This window comes from Anomaloglossus baeobatrachus, chromosome 1 (genome assembly GCF_048569485.1).
Source record: "Anomaloglossus baeobatrachus isolate aAnoBae1 chromosome 1, aAnoBae1.hap1, whole genome shotgun sequence".
In the NCBI taxonomy this organism is placed as follows: domain Eukaryota; kingdom Metazoa; phylum Chordata; class Amphibia; order Anura; family Aromobatidae; genus Anomaloglossus; species Anomaloglossus baeobatrachus.
Genome location: NC_134353.1, coordinates 110883470 through 110906279, shown reverse-complemented (window position 1 = coordinate 110906279; position 22810 = coordinate 110883470). Strand labels below are relative to the sequence as shown.

The 22810-nt window shown below is 45.9% G+C and overlaps 1 protein-coding gene across 1 annotated transcript in view; it reads right to left on the bottom strand.

Moving 5' to 3' along the window:
- The window catches only part of NWD2 (NACHT and WD repeat domain containing 2), a 339135-nt gene that overhangs the window by 16959 nt on the left and 299366 nt on the right, over positions 1-22810 (bottom strand). The window contains exon 5 of the mRNA XM_075346953.1: positions 4384-4525. Coding sequence (XP_075203068.1) covers positions 4384-4525 — 142 coding nt within the window. The remainder of the gene's footprint in view (positions 1-4383; positions 4526-22810) is intronic.

Sequence of the window (22810 nt, the reverse complement as noted above, 5' to 3'; positions counted from 1 at the left end):
GATGGAGCACGATAGGGAGTGCGCAGCATGGGGGATGGAGCACGATGGGGAGTGCGGAGTATGGCGGATGGAGCACGTTTGGGAGTGCGCAGCATGGCGGATGGAGCACGTTTGGGAGTGCGCAGCATGGCGGATGGAGCACGTTTGGGAGTGCGCAGCATGGGAGATGGAGCACGATGGGGAGTGCGGAGTATGGCGGATGGAGCACGTTTGGGAGTGCGCAGCATGGCGGATGGAGCACGTTTGGGAGTGCGCAGCATGGCGGATGGAGCACGTTTGGGAGTGCGCAGTATGGGAGATGGAGCACGATGGGGGGTGCGCAGCATAGGGGATGGAGCACGATGGGGAGTGCGCTGCATGGGGGATGGAGCACGATGGGGAGTGCGCTGCATGGGGGATGGAGCACGTTTGGGAGTGCGCACCTCCCCCCAACACACACACACACACACACGCACGCACGCACGCGCGCGCACTGCACAACACACCACACACCACACACACACACACTGGGAACCACAAACAACTGCCCTACACAGACACCCACACACACAGACAACGCTGCACACACACAACAACCAACACACAAACACCGCGGCACACACAAATATACGCACATACCGCACAACACACACATTGCACAAAACATACCTCCCCCCAAAACACACCACACACACACAAACCGCGCAACACACACACAACGCTACAGACACACAGCGCTCCACAAACAACGCAACACACGCAACACACATACAACACCGCTCTCACCCCCCGTCACACCCAGACAACACCCAGAACATGTACAGCCCCTACACAAACACTTGGTAACTACACACAACAACATCTATATATATATATAACAAAAATCATACATGAACTACACAATACGTAAATTCTAGAATACCCGATGCGTAGAATCGGGCCACCTTCTAGTCTAATATATAAAGCTCAGTGTATGTATGTGTGTATGTATGTGTGTATGTGTGTGTGTATGTCCACTAAATGAATCCGCACCGTCGCATTTACAATCACGAAATTTTGCACAGACACTCCATGTGACTCAGGGAACGTCATAGACTATGTTTGGGCGGGAAAATTTAACCCCGCGCTTTCCAGTTACTCTACAAAAATCCTGCAGCCATTAAACTGAATGGAGGTAGGAGCTACAGGCTATAAATAGCATCTGTCAGTGGTTGCTATAGGAACAAAATAAACTGTTAGTATACGAAGCTTATCTGTGAGGTAAAAAGATGTCAGTGGTGAGATGCATAGAGAGAGACAGAAAAAGACAGACGGGGAAAGAGACAGACGCCCAAAGAGACAGACCTGGAAAGAGACAGCCCTGGAGAAAGACAGCCCTGGAGAGAGACAGCCCTGGAGAGAGACAGCCCTGGAAAGAGACAGCCCTGGAGAGAGACAGCCGGGCAAAGAGACAGCCGGGCAAAGAGACAGCCCGGGAAAGAGACAGCCCGGGAAACAGACAGCCCAGGCAAAGAGACAGCCCAGGCAAAGAGACAGCCAGGCAAAAAGACAGCCAGGCAAAGAGACAGCCCGACAAAGAGACAGCCAGGCAAAAAGACAGCCAGGCAAAAAGACAGACGGGCAAAGAGGCAGAGGGGCAAAGAGACAGAGGGGCAAAGAGACAGCCGGACAAAGAGACAGCCAGGCAAAAAGACAGACGGGCAAAGAGACAGAAGGGCAAAGAGACAGACGGCGAAGAGACAGAGAGAGACAGACAGATACAGAGATTGAGACAAACTGATGCAAATACAGACAGAGAGATAGAAACAGACATACAAGAAAAGAGACAGACAGCGAGACAGACAGACAGCGACACACAGACAGAGACTGGGATTGAGATAGAGAGACAGTTACTATCCCGGGCAACGCCAGGGTACTACAGCTAGTTATATATATATAGATGGCTTTATGTTGAAAGGGATGTTGCTTTTAATTTGGGACATTACCCACCAAAAAAAGCATCAACATTGTGATATAAAGTAATTTGTGACATTTGTGACACAAAATAAATGAACTAATGTCTGCCTCATTACTTTATTTCTGCTCACTACATGGAAATACTTGCTTTTTTGGGGAAATAAATAGAGTATGGATTCCATTGTCAGTAGAGATGAGTGGACCATTGAAGTTCGATTCGGCAGCTTCAGCCAGAGTTTAAAGTTCCGTTGGGAACACAGACTTGACCTGAACTCCAAAGGAAGTCCCTTATTGGGCAGTTCAGGTCTCCGTCCACATACAGCTAGCCATAAATAAAGCACTTCCGGGGGAGAGTGGGCGGGATTTTTCCATTTCGGGATGCAGACTTGACCTGAACCCCAATGGAAGCCACTAATTGGGCAGTTCGGGTCTCCACCCACATACAACCAGCCATAAATAGAACACTTCTGAGGGCAAGTGGTCAGAGTATTTCCATTTTTTTGTGGTGCATTCTACATCTGATAATGATAGTGTTACTCCCAGTGCGAGCCATTCAGACTCGCACTGGGCTGAGCACCGAGTGTACCCGAGCATATCGATGCCTGAGAGAGTGGTTGGCATACGTAAAGCACCCGAAATCTGAATTCAAAACAGTTTTGTTTGTAAAGTCCATGTTCGGAATGAACACCAAACGTTACTTTTCAGGCTCGCTCATCTCTAATTGTCAGTGCTCCTTAGAAGAAAGAAAGCAAATCAACTGTCTCAGTACAATAGAAAACCATCTCACAGGTGCCACCTAAAAGAGCTAGCTACCCTATAAGTAACACCTTTATCGAGTCTGGGAAATTGAATATAATAACAGGAATAATGGTCAAGCCAAAAATGCTTCAACAGACAGCTGATTAGAGGCATACCTCATCTTCCTTCATCATTGTAGAGTGGAGTTTGGCCGGCTAAGTGAAACTCCTTTAATGGAGTCAAGTACAAGTTTTTGTCATGGGGTATGAAATGACAGAACAGGGGTTCCTATGCTTGCCCTCAGACTTGAGATCCTGCACTGTCCCTTATCTCAGACGTAGGCTCAATGGTAGCCAGAAATATAAACATAAAGGGGCCACATAAAAAAGTATTAAGGCAACAACTCAAAATAGCATTAATTCAAGGCAGAGGAGTCTTTATATTCGCCCAGTGACACAAAAACCCATACACATCATGACTATAAATGTATAAACCATTTTATTTTATAATGCTGTAGGGTATATCAAAATATAACAAAGACATACATAAAAAGGACCAAAGGAAAGAGGTGCTAGAGGGGAGATACCCCACGTGTCCCGGGGAAAATTTAAGGAGAACAAGTCTCCCAGAAATCTGAAAGGCTTTCCCAGGTTAACATCATATCACATTACCCCGGCCATCTGGATGCTTTTCCTCCCTGGTAAGTGGATCTATTTTCCCCTAGGCTATATTTGGAACCATATTGGTTTACTAGGCTTTAATTGATATTTGGGGTTATTATCCACCGGGTGATGATGTTAACCTGGGAAAGCCTTTCAGATTTCTGGGAGACTTGTTCTCCTTAAATTTTCCCCGGGACACGTGGGGTATCTCCCCTCTAGCACCTCTTTCCTTTGGTCCTTTTTATGTATGTCTTTGTTATATTTTGATATACCCTACAGCATTATAAAATAAAATGGTTTATACATTTATAATCATGATGTGTATGGGTTTTTGTGTCACTGGGCGAATATAAAGACTCAATGGTAGCCAGGTCTGAAACAAAACCCCACAGAAACAACACGGATAAGAAAGAATGAAAACCCGTATACACTGCACTCAAACACAAAGGAGAGACTATATGTGTACAATAAAGAAAAAAGGAAGGAAACGCTCAACAGGGAAACTTCCACATCACTCAAAATAGCAAATACAGATTATCACGAACTGGATCACCACAAAGACCGGAATCGCCTGAGGAGAGCTGAAGCTATAATCAGTGCTAAGTAGCAAGGTCCAGAATCTTATATAGGAAGGAGACAGCTGTGATTGGTAATTAGCAACCTGAGCTACTAGCAGAGTTCCCCAGGCCAGCAAGAATTAACTCCTGCAGGACTGAGGAACAAAGCATATGAAACAGCCGACGCCCAGCTCTGGCTGAACAACTAGGAGACATCAGGTTACCTTTTAGTATCTGCTATGTGAACAGAGCCTAACACCACCGTGACACCTAATGAGTCTGGACCTGAACACCGCATGACAGTTTTCTTGGGAACAATCCTTGCAAAAGAAAAAGTATAAAACTTGCAAATTAGTTCTCTTTAGTTCTGTGAGAGCCAATTTGAATACTCTTCTACCAAATAAAAGTTGAAAAACTAAAGATAAAGGTACAACACATTCATTTTAGAAGTATCCATTAAAAAGGAATCCGTAGAAGAAATGTATAGATACCGGAAGATAAGTATCTCTTTGCTTGGCTGGATTTTATCTTTCCTTTCTCATAAAGCATTTTAACAGCGGTATTGAAAATGTTTTTGATCTCTTCTACTACAGAGCGCCACTTCTCATTGGCAGAACTTGTGGAAGAATCTCCCTATAAATAATGAAAAAAAACAGACATAAAAATTTATTACATGAATTTTAATTTAACTAATGCATACAATAAAAAACGGCCATTAACATGATATGAACAGAGCATAGTAAAGCTATGTGTGGGATTAAAACAAAAATACTAATTTATTGAGTGATTTGCCATAGGACTGTGGGTAAATCTGCATTACTCTAGATAAGAATATTAAGAATCCCAATGCAAAAGTCAGGCGGCTTTAAAAATAAAAAAAATGACATGACAAATTAAAATTTTGCTATTTCTAAATCTAGTTATTTTTTAATTCCACTTCACTGTGTATTTGACCAGTCCAATTATTTTTGCACTCCATGGCAATAATTTTTACTCAACATTAGAGAACTTCTGTTCTTCTGCTCAACAAGCTGTTCAGCGAACCAACACAAACGCTGAACAGATGAATGTTTATCGGAAAATATGGCAGAAAATCCAAAGAAATTATATAGCCTTAGAAGAAAGGCTGCACAGTTGGAAATGATGAAGGCCCAGATTCATCATTTGCATTTTTTAGTCACTTTTGTTTTTTTTTTTGTATTGAGGTATTTCTACCAAATTCATATATATATACAGTACAGCCCAAAAGTTTGGACACACCTTCTCATTTAAAGAGTTTTCTTTATTTTCATGACTCTAAAAATTGTTGATTCACATTGAAGACATGAAAACTATGAATGAAAACATGTGGAATGAAATACTTAAAGAGTGTGAAACAACTGAAAATATGTCTCATATTCTAGGTTCTTCAAAGTAGCCACCTTTTGCTTTCATTACTGCTTTGCACACTCTTGGCATTCTCTTAATGAGCTTCAAGAGGTAGTCACCGGAAATGGTTTTCCAACAGTGTTGAAGGAGTTCCCAGAGATGCTTAGCACTTGTTGTCCCTTTTGCCTTCACTCTGCGGTCCAGCTCACCCCAAACCATCTCGATTGGGTTCAGGTCTGGTGACTGTGGAGGCCAGGTCATTTGGCGTAACAACCCATCCCTCTCCTTCTTAGTCAAATAGCCCTTACACAGCCTGGAGGTGTGTTTGGGGTCATTGTCCTGTTGAAAAATAAATGATGGTCCAACTAAACGCTGTGGTAGGCATGCTGGTTCAGTATGCCTTCAATTTTGAATAAATCCCCAACAGTGTCACCAGCAAAGCACCCCCACACCATCACACCTCCTCCTCCATGCTTCATGGTGGGAACCAGGAATCTAGATTCCATCCGTTCACCTTTTCTACAAAGACACGGTGGTTGGATCCAAAGATCTCAAATTTGGACACATCAGACCAAAGCACAGATTTCCACTGGTCTAATGTCCATTCCTTGTGTTATTTAGCCCAAACAAGTCTGTTCTGCTTGTTGCCTGTCCTTAGCAGTGGTTTCCTAGCAGCTATTTTACCATGAAGGCCTGCTGCACAAAGTCTCCTCTTAAGGGTACGCTCACACGAGCGACAAAAACGGACGAGAGCAATGCGAGAAATTCTCGCATTGCACTCGGACCAATACTAGTCAATGAGGGAGAGCTGTTGGTCAGCTTTTCTTGCATCCAGATTCTGGATGCGAGAAAAGCGGCAGCATGCTGCGATTTGATCCAGAATACGTCCGAGGCTCGCCAATACAAGTCAAGGGGTGCGAGGAAAAATCGGATGTCACACAGACGGCACACGGACCATCCTAATGACATCCGTTTTTCTAAATGCAATCCAATCATGTAGCACAGAACACTGTAAATTCTCCTGTACATGACTGTAAATGAGTAACAGCTGCTGTGCAAAAAAACCGGATTGTATACTGACAGCATACTGACAGCACACTGAGTGCACACTGATGACAAGTGAGAAAAATTCGTCCGACTCTCGCAAATGAGAATGGGACCGTTTTTTAATACTTTCGTGTGAGTCCAGCCTTAACAGTTGTTCTAGCGATGAGGTGTGTCCAAACTTTTGGTCTGTACTGTGTATATATATATATATATATATATATATATATATATATATATATATATATATATATATATAAAAAGTGCCATTTACTTTTGATTTTTGTGACTTTTTGGAGCACAAAGGTTGCAATTTTTTAAAAAAGGCCCCAACAAATATGGCTTTTGAAGTGCAGAAAAACAATCAATGGAGGACCGGAGAAGAGTTGTGCCAAATATACCACCTCTTTTTTTTTTATAAAGTAGTAACTGATGAGTCAGGTGAAAACATCACTTAATTCTGGCCAACAAAGCAGAAAAAATAAAAAAACAGACAAGCACATATAAAATATTCCAAAAGAACTCCAGCTTCACAATCCTGCGCTCTCCGTATCCATTTATATTATTCCAGTAACAGCACTGCCCAACATTCAGTAATTATCTACGCGTTTCGGATGTCGCAGCATCTATATACAATATACTTAAAAAGGTGTAACGAGAACAATTAATTAGGTGCATACAAAAAAGGAGGAAAATAGAGAAAAGTAGACAAAAACAGGTTCAAAGGCAATGATATATCGGGGTAATGATGAATCACCTGAAATTCCAATTTTTTTTTATAGTATTAGAAAGTATAATGTGTTTACATAAATCTTAATGGTGCATTCCCACTCAGACTTGTATCACGTATATGCCAATAATGCAGTGTTGGACTGGAGTGCCTGGGACCCACAGGAGGAATTGATTCCACAGGCCCCTCTACTGCTACTCTACATAGACATTTTACCTGTTCATACTCCAGCCTTGCGCACTTATACGGGAGACACAATATAATGTGTAAGGCCTCATTCACACATCAGTATTTTTGATGAGTATTTGCTAAAATCAGGAGTGTCTCCGAAATACAGAAGACCTGTCATTCTTTCAATTCTAGTGTTTCTCTGTGAGTTCCTCCTGGCTTTGGCACACATAGAGTGATGCAAAAATACTGATGTGTGAATGTGTTATAAAATAGCGTTTGCCTCTTAATGAACTTAAAGAAGAAGCGGAGATGATAGGGTAAATGTTGCACTGCCGGGTACAGGACAGGCAATCCCAAGAAACCTTAAGGTGATTTTAATGTGTAACGCATTTTGGAGATTCCATCTCCTTCATCAGACAAAATCACATAAATAAACAAGAAAGAAATTCACTACAATCAGGGACTGGCTTTCTATTCTGTTTTATTTACACCACTTTTGTGGAGTAAATTATGTTGAATTTCTTGGACACGCTCATCTGTGCCCCTTTGCATGAAGCTTTGATCTCTTTTAAAAAAGTCCCCATCCCCCACATATAGCCTATCTAGACCAGTCAGTCCCCCTGTACCACATATAGAATAAATAGCCTAATCCTCCTCACCCACATATAGTCTATCTCTCCCTCCCACATATAGCATACAATATATAGCCAAGTCCTCCTTCTCCCACATATAGCCTATATAACCTATTTCCCCCTCTCCCACATGTAGCCTATATAAATGTATGATAAATGGGGGACCCACTTCTTCCTGGACAATCATCTATCCTGAAAACAGGCCCCTTTTGTTTGCAACTGTAAATGAATAAAAGAGGCTATCCAGTGAAAACAATTAATCACCTATTCAAGTTATAAACTGACGAGTAAAAGGGTAGAAATGTTTTGAACCTTTGATTTCCTATCTCACCATCCACTACAGCTTTGAACAAGAGGATTTTTTAGACAATCATCTTGGCTATCTCATACAAAAATGTGAGTTGCAACTATTTAGCATATGATTAGTTATGTAGATTCTTGTCATGTCACTGCATTGTGACTGTTTTGCTCCTTGTGATGGAAAAACCTTTTTCTTCCTGTATACTACAAATTACAACCTGTTCTCACATTCCCTAATAGGTCTGTGTTATTAGGTTGATTCCCAAGCAAAAGGTCATTGGTTCAAACTGAGGAGAAGACATGAAAAAGATTTACCAAGAAAAGAGGATGATAAAAGTATAGAAAATGACTAGAGTTGATACAGATTTATTCGCATGTCCCATTCCATCAACCATGACAGTGGTTTTTAGCCACTGGTCAGGAAAGGGAGTAATGACTTCTACATGGCAACATCTTCGGCTCATCTTTTGATGATGTCACAATAGGCCTGCTAATGAAAAGAAGAGCCGAAGACAGAGCCAGGTAAAAGGAAGTACTCCCTCTGCTGTCCAGTAACCATAGACGGCTGTTGTGGCCAATGGATATAGGATGTGTGAATTCAGTTGAACCAACCCCAGAGGGAACTTGTTAATCAGTGGGTGCCCCATCACTGGGGCCTGTACCAACTAGAAGATCAAGGAATTTTTATCCCTGGTGAGGAACTTTTATCTATATCAAAAATAAAGCAAAACGTCCTAGGACTGTCAGAAAAAGCCAAACGTAACCCTTGGCAGCCACGAAGGGAATGAATTGAGCAGCTATTGAGCACTGCAGCTCCATTATAAAAGTGCCCAGTTCTACTGATTGGTCTGAGTCTCAACCCATCAACAAGTTATCATCTATCAAGTGGATAGGAGATAACTTGTTTTCATGGGCCAGCTCCATTAAATAGCCAAGAGGAATTCCAGAGCCATTTTCAGAATTCCCATAAAAGTGAATTCATACTGTGAGTCTCCATTCACAGTAGAAGAGGTATCCCAGACTAGTAGACATCCTAGGCACTGACATAAGACATTTTGATCGAAGTTCTTGTACAATCTTTTACATAAAATCTAAGGATTAAGGCAAGCCTCATTGTCCAAAATCCAATAACTTTCCTGCCAATTAAGTATGTAAAGGAAAGACCAACGTGCTTCCTTAACCACTTAAATTAATGATTTAAAGGAGACAGACCAGTGTTGACACAAAACTGACAAAAGCAAATTTGTCGTCGTTTTTGATCCAAAAGGACAGACCTCATAGAACTCCTTTTGCATGTGTGGAAAGCATCCTGAATGTGCATAATATCTAAACTCTTAGGGGCACTTTGCACACTGCGACATCGCAGGCTGATGCTGCGATGCCGAGTGCGATAGTCCCCGCCCCAGTCGCACATCGCTATCTCTTTTACAACGGAGTCCGACAATGAATTCTAAGGGGTACTTTACACGCTGCGACATCGCTAGCATCGGCTAGCGATGTCCAGCGCGATAGTACCCACCCCAGTCGCACATGCGATATGTGTTGATTGCTGCCGTAGCGAACATTATCGCTACGGCAGCTTCACACGCACATACCTGGTCGGCGACGTTGCTGTGACTGCCGAACAATCCCTCCTTCAAGGGGGAGGTGCGTTCGGCGTCACGGCGACATCACCGCGACGTCACTAAGCGGCCGCCCAATAGAAGCGGAGGGGCGGAGATGAGCGGGACATAACATTCCGCCCACCTCCTTCCTTCCTCATTGCCGGTGGAGGCAGGTAAGGAGATGTTTGTCGCTCCTGTGGGTTTACACACAGCGATGTGTGACACCGCAGGAGCAACAAACAACATCGTACCTGTGGTCGATCCGACATTATGGAAATGACCGACGCTACACAGATCAGCGAGATTGTACGCTTCTGTGCTCGTTCATTGTTCCATCTAGAATTTACACGTTGCGATGTCGCTACCGGCGCCGGATGTGCGTCACTAACGATGTGACCTCGACGATATAGTGGTAGCGATGTCGCAACGTGTAAAGTACCCCTAATTCTTGACATCCGTTGTACAATGCATCAGTCACAAGCGTCAAGCAACGCATGTGACTGATGCAAAACAACAGAAATGTGAACCTAGCCTTAACGACACATCTTCTTGAAAAAGGACTCAATCTAAAGGGTGCTTTACACAAGACGATCTATCGTGCGATAGATCATCGGACTCACGGTTTTTGTGACGCACATCCGGCGTCCCTTGCGACGTCGGCCTGTGTGACACCTCCTAGCGACGCAGTATCGCTCACAAATCGTGAGTCGTGTACTCGTCACTAGGTTTCATAAAATTGTTTATGAAACATGGCGCCGGGTGTTCATCGTTCCCGTGGCAGCACACGTCGCTCCGTGTGACACCATGGGAACGATGAACATCGCTCACCTGCGTCCCGCGGCTCCCGCCGGCTATGTGGAAGGAAGAAGGTGGGCGGGATGTTTACATCCCGCTCATCTCTGCCCCTCCACTTCTATTGGGCGGCCGCCGCGTGACGTCGCTGTGACGCCGAACATCCCTCCCACTTCAGGAAGTGGATGTTCGCCGCCCTCAGCGACGTCGCCCGGGAGGTAAGTACTTGTGACGGGGGATAACGAGTTTGTGCGCCACGGGCAATCAATTGCCCGTGACGCACAAATGACTAGGGGGTGGGTACGATCGATCGTGGAATCGCACGATCGGTCGTCCCGTGTAAAGCAGGCTTAAGGCATGAATAAAAATGGAACTAAAGTGCTAAACATGGCCTCTGTCCTGTAGGTAACTACATAGGTGTGTAACTAAGTGAAGTTTAGAAACCCGTCCCTCTCCACGAAGTTTTAAATAACTTATTTTTTTCCTGATATGGTCGATTATTGACAATAATGTGTACTTTTATTTATACATTTACATGCTGTGGGAGGTTTTTGCAGCCAGATTTCAGCCACCAAAATGGTTGGAAATTTTATCACAGATTTTGTTTGTGCAAAACTTATTATTCTTTCTTGCATTTTTCCATCTCTATTGCTACTTTTAAAAGGTGGTTACCGTAGTTATGCAAAAAGGTCTATACCAGGTATGTAAATTGTAAAAAGTCCCAGTTAACACTCTGAGAAGAGGTTTTTGTAAGAAATCAAATACAAAAAAACACAACAGCTTTAGACAGAAGTGTTAAATCTTTCACGACCGGCCGATTTTTCGCTTTTCGTTTTTTTTTCGCCATTCTTCTTCCGAGACACATAACTTTTTTTTATTTTTCAGTCAATATGGTCATGTGAGGGCTCATTTTTTGCGGAACGAGCTGTACTTTTAAATGATACCATGAGTTTTACCATACAGAGTATTGGAAAACGGCAAAAAAAATCCAAATGCGGAAAAATTGCAAAAAAAGTGCGATAGCACTATTGTTTTTGAGATATTTTATTCCCTGGGTTCACAATAAGGTAAAACTGATATGCTGGTGTGATGCCTGAGGTCGGTGCGAGTTCATAGACAGCAAACATGTATAGGTTTACTTTTACCTAAGGGGTTAAAAAAAATCAGAAGTGTGTCCGAAAAAAGTGGCGCACGTTTTATGCCATATTCTGTGACCTGTAGCGTTCTTATTTTTCGGGATCTATGGTCAGTGATGGCTTATTTTTTGCATCTCAGGCTGACATTTTTAATGATATCATTTTTGCGCAGATGCTACATTTTGATCGCCTGTTATTGCATTTTGCGCAAAACTTGCGGCAATTAAAAAACGTAATTTTGGCTTTTGGAATTTTTTTGCCACTACGCCGTTTATTGATCAGGTTACTTGATTTTATATTTTGATAGATCGGGCATTTCTGAACGCGGCGATACCAAATATGTGTATATTTTTATTTTTTTAACTCTTTAATTTTCAATGGGGCGAAAGGGGGGAGATTTGAACTTTTAGATTTTTTAATTTTTTTCCACTTTTTTTTTTATTTTACTAGTCCCCTAGGGGACTATATGGATCAGCAATCTGATCGCTCTGCCATATCTGCTGATCAGAACTACAGAGCTGTGAAGAGCAGATATACTTATTTCATGTCTTACCCAGCTCTCGGCCGCGTGAAACTGACAGTAATTCATGTGAGCTACAGGAGTCATCATATGACACTGTGCTACTAAGACAACCACCGGAAGCCACGTGATCACGTCACGTGACTTCCGGTATCGGCCGGTAAGTAAATGTTTACCACTGATGCCATTATAATGGAGCTGTCACATATTGACAGCACCATTTAAGGGGTTAAACGGCACGGGCAGATAACGATTCTGCTCGTGTCTAGCAGGCACACATCTCAGCTTTGAAAATCAGCTGAGATGTGCGCCAATCACTGCATGCTGCCGGCAGCAGATCGTGGGCAGTAACACTATGACCGCTAGGACGTAATATTACTGGCCGCGGTCGTTAAGGGGTTGAAGGGAACCAGTCACCAGGATTTTTGTATATAACCTAAAGCCAGAGCTATACTGGCACTATCAGGCTGATTATATACATACCATTAGTGGTCAGCTCGGATGTTTAGGTTTTGAAATCCAAGAAAGTAAAGTTTATAAAGTTATCAGCTTCTTGAGTGACAGCAGCTGAGGAGCAGATAATATCTGGGGGGTATTCCTAGTTATCCCCTCCCCTTGTTAGAATTAGCATAAGTATTATACAATCGATTTAACTTTTCACTAGCGGGGCGGGTTCTCAGATAACAGAAAAATGTTGCTTCCTGTATTGTCTTTGTTGGCTGAGGCCCCAACCCTTCTAGTCATATGGGTATGATCTCACAGGACCTGCTAGTGAAAAGGTAAATCGATTGTATAATGCTTATGCTAATTCTAACAGGGGGAGGTTGATAATTAGGAATACCCCCCCAGATATTATCTGCTCCTCAGCTGCTGTCACTCAAGAAGCTGATGATATTATAAACTTTACTTCTTAAAGCCTTTTTCACAGCAGCTGAACTTCCCTCACTTAGGTTGTTAATTATCTGAGAAATGGTTTATTTTAAGGACAATCTCACAAGCAGCAATGCCCTTGCTTGTAAAGCCCTATTAATGCAAAGCAATAATGATTGCACACATTTCTTTGTAGGTAAGCGGTTAACAAAACTGGAGAATGATTTCAAGCTCTAGCCCCCTCTTTTAAAGTAACAAGTTTGCTCTTATTATTCAAGTCAGCATGACAGAGCTATATCACTTTCCTTGTCCTCTTTAACACTTTCTTTTGTGTAAGGCTGCTTTCACACATCCGGTTTTTGCAGTGCGGCTCAATCCGGCTCAAAAACCTATGCAACGGATGCGGCGAAAAAAACTGATCCGTTGCATACGTGTTTCCATGCGTCCCATCCGTTTTTTGACGGATGCGGCTTGGTACTGAGCATGCGCAGTGCAAAAAAACGGCGGCCGGATGCGGTTTTTGCGCGTCCATGGGCTTTCATTGTAAATCGCGCCGCATTGCGCCGGATCCCGTGCGATACGTTTTTTTCGTCGCACAAAAAAACGTGCCAGGCAATGTTCCATCCGGCCGCCACATGGGCTAAATATGCCGCATCCGGCAAAAAACGGACGCAACGCAAGGCCATGCGGCACAATACAGCGCTAATGCAAGTCTATGCGGCAAAAACGCAACCAGCGGCAAAAAAAAACTGTTGCGTTTTTTCTGCAAAGTGCCGTATTGTGCCGCTCAGAAAAAAAACGGATGTGTGAAAGCAACCTTAAGGCCACTTTACACGCTGCAATATCGGTACCGATATCGCTAGCGTGGGTACCCGCCCCCATCGGTTGTGTGACACGGGCAAATCGCTGCCCGTGGAGCACAACATCGCCCAGACCCGTCACACTACTTACCTGCCTAGCGACGTTGCTGTGACCGGCGAGCCGCCTCCTTTCTAAGGAAAGCGACATCACTAACCGGCCGCCAAATAGAAGCGGAGGGGTGGAGATGAGCAGGACGTAACATCCCACCCAGCTCCTTCATTCCTCATTGCCGGCGGGACGCAGGTAAGATGTTCCTCATTCCTGCGGTGTCACACGGAGCGATGTGTGCTGCCGCAGGAACGACATACTACATCGTTACTACAGCAGCAACGATATTCGAGAATGGACCCCCATGTCACCAATGAGCGGGACCGTTTTTGCGACGATTCAAAATCGCTCATAGGAGTCACACGCAAAGACATCACTAAAGCGACCGGATGTGCGTCACAAAATCCGTGACCCCAACGAGATCGCTTTAGCGACATCGTAGCGTGTAAAGCAGAAGTCTCAAAACTTTTGGCCATTACTGTAGCTTCAGGCTAAATTACAAATGTAGTGCAGTGATGGCACTTACAAGTAAAAAATAACTTTATACACTGCCATGATATAATGCTCATTAAAAGTAATGAAAGCAGTAATCCACTCTGCTTTTTTCTGCATAGTCAGACGCTTAACACTTAATTTTAATGTATCAACATCACACAAAGGAAACAGATCTATTGGGAGCTCATTACAATGCAGGCTACTTATTAAACAACCAGACCCCCTGCAAGGTTATGTAACAGACATTTAGTTAAATATTAGCACTACAGAATACGAATGGCAAAAAATGATCTTTATATGAAACACAAGGTCAAAAGAGAATAAAAAACACATAACAGCAAAGCAAGTACTTTAAAGCTGGGATCATACATTATAAGGGACATGATGTGTTCTCAGTAGTCACTACACCTGCTCTGTGACATAGTCATTACGAAGCAATAGCTAGAAATAATGCTTCGCCTCTCTCACTAAAGCCCATTGATTTTGAATTAACATTGAACATGTAAATACAGAAACTCTAAGAGGTTAAGAGGAAACTGAAGAAATGGAAAGCAATCTCTGATAAAACTGCTGCCCTGTGTCTGCAATGTGTACTTATGTCTTAAGGCTGCTTTACACCAGACAATCTATCGTGCGATAGATCGTCGGGGTCACGGTTTTTGTGATGCACATCCGGCATTGCTGGTGATGCCGGCCTGTGTGACACCTCCTAGCGACGCAGTATCGCTCACAAATCGTGAGTCGTGTACTGCTCGCTAGGTTCCATAATATCGTTTAATTTAGTTGTTCATCGTTTCCGGGGTAGCACACGCCGCTCCGTGTGACACCACGGGAATGATGAGCAGCAGCTTACCTGCGTCACGCGGCCGCCGCCGGCTATGTGAAGGAAGGAGGTGGGCGGGATGTTTACGTCCCGCTCATCTCCGCCCCTCCGCTTCCATTGGTCGGCGGCCGTGTGACGTCGCTGTGATGCCGAACGTCCCTCCCACTCCAGGAAGTGGACGTTCGCCGCCCACAGCGTGGTCGCACGAGAGGTAAGTACGTGTGACGGGGGGTTACCGACTTAGTGCGCCACGGGCAGCGATTTGCCCGTGACGCAAAAAGGACGGGGGCGGGTACGATCGATTGTGAAATTGCACAATCGGTCGTACCGTGTAAAGCAGCCTTTAGGCTACACTATAAAGAAAAAGACATGGATCGCACATCCCAAAAATACAATGATCTAAAGCCACTAGGCTCATGTTCTATTTAATTTTTTGCCTAGCGGCTTTAGATCATTGTATTTTTGGATTTGCGATCCATGTCTTTTTCTTCATAGCATGTTATACAACATTCTATCCCCCTCTTTTTTTGCTTGGATCTGCACTCCCCCCATTTGGCACAGGTGATTTTAATCAGCAGGAGACTGCAAGAGGGGTCAGCCTTTTTTTGCTCCCAGTCCACATATGGGAGCCAGTGGGAGGTGAGTGCACAGCTCCTCTCACTCAGTGCTGGTGCTGTGTAGTGGCCGCTGTTTTGGTGGTGTCGTGTCAGTGGGGCGGCGCAACCTGGAGCCTTGGGGGCTTCGCCTTGCAGCATGGGTGCTGTGAGGCACCAGGTCGCCTGCCCTGCTGGCGCTTTGTCGCTGCAGCAGTGGTTGGTGCACAGTGCCGCACAAAAAGGTTCAGGTTAGGGACCAACTCAAGAGGTTTGCCGTGACGTGGCTGTGGGCTTAATACAATCTGATCAGAATGGTAACAAAAGAACCTCATGTTCTATTTAATTTTTTGCCTAGCGGCTTTAGATCATTGTATTTTTGGGATGTGCGATCCATGTCTTTTTCTTTATAGTGTCTTATGTCTTAGGCTACTTTCACACATCCGGTTTGAGCACTGCGGCTCAATCCGGCTGTGAAACCTATGCAACGGATGCGGCGAAAACACCGCATCCTTTGCATAAGTTTTTACATGCGGCCCGTCTGTTTTTTTCCGGTTGCGGCACGCTACTGAGCATGCGCAGTGGAAGAAACCGCATGCGGCGGCTGGATGCGTTTTTTGCCGCATCGCGCCGCATTCGGCATCCATAGGCATGCATTGAAAAATGCGCCGCAGCGGCCGGTTGCGGCGCAATTTTTTTTTTTTTTTGCCGGAGCAAAAAATGTGCCAGGGAAAGTTCCGGCCGCCGCATCGGCTAAATCTGCTGCATGCGGCAAAAACCGGACGGAACGCAAGCCCATACGGCACAATGTGGCGCCAATGCAAGTCAATGCTGGAAAAAATGAAACTGGCGGCAAAAAAAAAAAAACGGTTTTGTTTTTTCAGCAGAGCGCCGGATTGTGCCGCACTGCTACAGCCGGATATGTGAAAGTAGCCTCCTGCAAAAAAAAGAATGGAAAATGACTAATATAAGAGCTGGAAGAAAGGTGATTGACAGGACTGGGCTGGAGGCGTCACTAGTTAAAAAATACAATTCTAGACATATTTATAAATCTATGCTATACTATTGTCACGGCTGTCTCTCTGCATTATGAGGCTTGTGACAGATTCAGGACTTGAGAGTTATTTTCCATTCTTGACGCTCAATATTCTTTTGGAAGTTGTAGGGTTAATATCAGTATTCCTTGCCAGCAAGCAGGCTAATTACCAGCTCAGGTGTTTCCGTTTGGGACTACTCCCAGTTCCTTTATATACCCTGTGCTACCAGCAGAGGGTGCCGGTTATTCTTGTTGCCATTTGTATGCTGAGCTTGGAGCTGATGAAAACTCCCTGTTGAAGTTGCTGATGTGGCTGCAGTCTTGGTGCTGACTGCAGCAGTCTGTTGTTGTGTTCCCGCCTATCTGTCTTCCTTCCCTAGTGTGTTTCAGTGCAGCGGTGGGGCTAGCATCCTTCACCTGTCCACTCCCTAGCCAGGGACTATTATAGGGTCTCTCAGGGCTTCAGGTATTCCTGCTCGGTGACAGGTAAGGAACCTGCTAGGAGTGCAGGGTACAGCGGCAGGTAAATGAAGAAGGTGTCCATCTTCCCTATCACTAGTCCTAGGGCTCTCTTGTTAAAGTGTACCCCTTGTTTATCCCCTGTTGGTGTGTGTTTTGGGTCATGTCGGACTCTCCCATAGCCCGTGCTGCGACAACTATACTATACAATACTATACCATAGAGAGATGGCCTCAGACTTCAGTAATGCCGTTATAGTACAGAGGATAACTTACTGACGGCTGAGGGTTGACCACGTGAATCTGTAGATAATCATGGACAGATCCCTGTCCAGAATGCATGTGCTTGACCTCTTCTACATTCATTGTCCATGGGACTACCAGAAATAACTAGGTGCTATACTTAGCTTTTTACCGCAGTCCCATAGACAATGAATAAAGTGAAGGTTGACCATGGACTCCTATTCTTCATTTACGATCAGGCACTGTAGAGCCTGGTTCCAGGGATTGCTGGGGGTTAGGACTCCAACAATCATTAAGCTATTCCATATCCTATGAGTAATGGATAACTTTTGTTTCTGGGAATACAGCATTAAATGCGTTTTCTGGGACTTTGATATTGATGACCTAAGCCAGTGATGGCGAACCTATGGCACGCGTGCCACCAGGGGCACGCTGAGCCCATTCTGCTGGCACGCGTGCTGTCGCCCGACCCTGCAGCTTTGATCTGCTAGTGCAGTCGCGCCGGCAGATCAAATCTGTGTTGGAGCGGAGGAGACATTTCTCCTCCGCTCTGACACTCCTCCTCCCCCAGGCTGCAGGTGTGTTGCTTAGGAAACGGAGGAGTTTCAGCGAGCGGCGCCGGCGCCGTCTGCTGGCCGCGTGGGAACTGAGGACCCAGCAGCGGGGGAGCGTGTGCAGGTAAGTTGTGTGTTGCTTTTTTTTTTAATATATAACTCGTGTGCGGCTGTGCCAAGGTGGGGATGGGGGGGGCAGCGCCAGCATGGGGTGGGGGTGAACGCACATGGCAGCGTGGGGTGGGGGTGAACGCACATGGCAGCGTGGGGTGGGGGGGGAATGCACATGGCAGCGTGGGGTGGGGGAACGCACATGCCAGCATGGGGTGGGGGAACGCACATGCCAGCATGGGGTGGGGGAACGCACATGCCAGCATGGGGTGGGGGAACGCACATGCCAGCATGGGGGGGAAACATGCTTGCCAGCATGGGGGGGGGGGACATGCATGCCAGGATGGGGAACCATGCATGCCAGGGTGGGGAACCATGCATGCCAGGGTGGGGAACCATGCATGCCAGGGTGGGGAACCATGCATGCCAGGGTGGGGAACCATGCATGCCAGGGTGGGGAACCATGCATGCCAGGATGGAGGAACCATGCATGCCAGGATGGAGAAACCATGCATGCCAGGATGGGGGAAACATGCATGCCAGGATGGGGGAAACATGCATGCCAGGATGGGAGCAAACATGCATGCCAGGATGGGAGCAAACATGCATGTCAGGATGGGAGGAAACATGCATGCCAGGATGGGAGGAAACATACATGTCAAGATGGGAGGAAACATACATGTCAGGATGGGAGGAAACATACATGTCAGGATGGAGGAAACATACATGTCAGGATGGAGGAAACATGCATGTCAGGATGGAGGAACCATGCATGCCAGGATGGAGAAACCATGCATGCCAGGATGGGGGAAACATGCATGCCAGGATGGGGGAAACATGCATGCCAGGATGGGAGCAAACATGCATGCCAGGATGGGAGCAAACATGCATGTCAGGATGGGAGGAAACATGCATGCCAGGATGGGAGGAAACATACATGCCAGGATGGGAGGAAACATACATGCCAGGATGGAGGAAACATGCATGCCAGGATGGAGGAAACATGCATGCCAGGATGGAGGAAACATGCATGCCAGGATGGGAGGAAACATACATGCCAGGATGGAGGAAACATGCATGCCAGGATGGAGGAAACATGCATGCCAGGATGGGAGGAAACATCCATGTCAGGATGGGAGGAAACATCCATGTCAGGATGGGAGGAAACATCCATGTCAGGATGGGAGGAAACATCCATGTCAGGATGGGAGGAAACATCCATGTCAGGATGGGAGGAAACATCCATGTCAGGATGGGAGGAAACATCCATGTCAGGATGGGAGGAAACATCCATGTCAGGATGGGAGGAAACATGCATGCCATGATGGGGAAACATGCATGCCAGGATGGGGAAAACATGCATGCCATGATGGGGAAACATGCATGCCATGATGGGGGAAACATGCATGTCAGGATGGAGGAAACATGCATGTCAGAATGGAGGAAACATACATGCCAGGATGGAGGAAACATGCCACGATAGGGTACATTTACCAGGAAGGGGTACATTTACCTGGATGGGGTAAATTAACCAGGATTGGGAACATTTACCAGGATGGAGGACATTTACCAGGAATGGGGTACATGCCGGGATAGGGGAACATTTACCAGGATGGAGGAAATTTACCAGGAATGGGGTACATGCCATGATGGGGGAACATTTACAAGGATGGGCAATATGTCAGGATGGGGTACATTTACCAGCATGGGGGAACATGCCAGAATGGGTAACATTTACCAGGATGGGGTACATTTACCAGGATGGAGGACATTTACCAGGATGGGGCTGTGATAGGGACAAATATACCAGAATGTAGGAAATATATATCAGGATGGGGGACATGTTTACCAGGAAGTGGCCGAGGAAGGGGGACATAACTACACAATGAAGGGGAGGGGAGCCACTCGTACGTCTTTATGGGATTTCAAGATGTTCAGACTTTGAAATGTAGATGTGGATTACAGGGTGACATCTGATTGCATTCCAGGCTAAAATCTCTGTCTAATATGCTGCAATTTTTTCCAGAAAGATCAATCCAACTGCTGTGTCTGGAAAGGGCAGGGGCTCAGCTTCAATGTGTGGTAAGCATGCATGAGCGTGATGCCCCCTGCTGAAGAGAAGACGGCAAAGGTAAGGTTACAATCAATTATTTACATGATAGGATTGGTTGGCACTTCGGAAAAAAAATTGGGTTTAGGGCTACAGTTTGGGCACTCGGCCTGTAAAAGGTTCGCCATGACTGACCTAAGCCATACTTGCCATCTTATTGCAAGCCATTCTGGTCAAGGTATAACCACTTTTTCAAGACCATGTATCTTCTATGAATCTTTCCCTTCACAGAAGAAATCTTCCAGAAGGACTGCTTTCTGAGAGCCTACAAGGACATGCTTGCATTTGGGAGATTTTCCAACTCGTCTATGATTAGAGGAAATCTCTTTTTTTTTTCACCAAGAGCCTCCCAGACAGTAAGGTTGAAAAATCAGGCAAGTATGGTTTATTGCAAGGGTAGCCCTTTAAATCCTATGAATAGCATATCCTCTCCATTATTGATAAGGTGCAGCTGGGGTATCCCGGTACTGGTTCTACTGCTGCTGAGTTAAACAGTTGTCGTATGGCAGTTGATCTGTTCCAGTGTGCCAGGATTACTTTGGGCATTGTGAGTTAGGAAGTATGTAATGCATTGTGCTATGCTGTGCGTACACTGAGGATTCTTAAATGTATTTTGCTGCCATCTACTGCTCAATGTATGCGCATGAAAGTTAGGCGTTCATTTTCCTCACAACAAGCTGCCATGGAAATGGCTGAGAAGAGTCTCCCACCTCAGGGCTGACACATCCAGTAAACGGGAACAAACAAATCTAGTCAGAGCGGGAAGAAGCTCCCAGAATCCCTATCACAGTCCATGCTGAGGGGACGTCTTTTTCTTCATATAATCACCTCCACAAAGGAGTGAAGCTTCGTACAGCCAGGAGAGATGAGGCTGAACACATGAACATGTGACGCCCTGGCAAAACCAGGTAGTCACACAGGAGGCCCCCGCATAACACCATCCCTTACAGGGTTACACACAGCCGACCTGAAACCCTAGCCACTCCCCTCAGGGCAAGTGTGGGCGGGACCAGGCATAGGAAACGCCCACCTAGGGGTCTAGACAGCCCGTGGCAGGAAAGCAGTGAGAGAAAGTCTAGAGTTCAAGTTGAGAGGAGTGGAGGCTGGGGCTAGGTGTAGCTCCAGCGGAGGTGAAGCTCAAGTTGACAGGTGCCAGGGTCGGAGCTCTGATGCCTTGGCTAGGTGGCAGATGGTGTTCTTCGTCAGCAGGCGACAGGAAGACTGCTGCCGGAGATCCAAGGTGGACCGGGACAGGGTTGGAGCCCGCCGGTACCGACACCGGAGAACTGACCAGGAAACCGTGCACAGAGCGGGTACTTGGACCCCGAAGCCAGGACCGTAACCAACGGCCTAGCTAATTAACCAATTGAGGGCAGGATTTTAGGTCCTGTCCCAACCAAAGTCCCAAAAAGCAAACAACCACCCAAAGAAAGAGAGAGGGCAACCGCCAGGGCCCGACAGATCCCACGGGTCAGCGTCAGTGGGCACGGCTCCTCAGGTACACAACAAGCCGGGAGCGGACTCCCGTGTTCCATATCGGGAAGTCCAACATAAGCAAAAACAGTGCAGAGGGAAAGACGGCGACCACCAGCTCATGTGGGGGACCAGAGTACAACTGGCCGCGGCGGCTGGCCACCAGCACCTTGGCTTACCAAAAGACTCGTGTGATTTATTCAACTGTGAGTAACCAAACATCCCCTGGTACGTCCGGGTGTGCAGGCCCCTGCCATCGCCATCCCCAGCACAGAGCCACTGGGCCCCGGGGCAACCATCCCTACCCACGGAGGGGTTAACATACAGCTGCCACTACATCTCCCCCGGGTTCCCCCTGCACAGCAGCGGTGGTGCCACCTTTCACCACACACCGTGGGTGGCGTCACGAACTGAATACGGCCAAGCCCATACAACTACGTCCCCTCTTTTCATTTGGCGTGTCTGCGTGACCCTCCATCAGCGAAGCATTAGCTGAATTGTGCATTATATTACCTCTTACAGCAAGTGAGGAGAACTGTGCTCCAGCCACCCCGGGAGGTCTAAACTTGCTTGTTGCATAAGGAGAAGACGCCTTCTTTCATAGGCAAAATACTAAGTGTATCCTGTACAGTAAACTGCTGCCACTTTACCTTTAACAAAGAGACTGTATCCATTTCTTTAAAGTGTTATGTTTGCGAGTTCTCCTGTGTGTCTGGCTGCACAAACATCTTGGGCGCTCCAACACCTGCACTCAGACACCACTTCCATATGAGAGCCCCGGGGGTGTCCCATACCATCTCCGTAAGGACCACCTTCCGCTACTGACAATTGTTTTGGACATGAGGGAAGTAATTAGGGGTCCAGCGACCCACTTCAGCTACCATGACAGTACCATCTGCTGCCAGTGGAACTATATATCCCAGCTGGCCTCTCTGCAACATCTGGT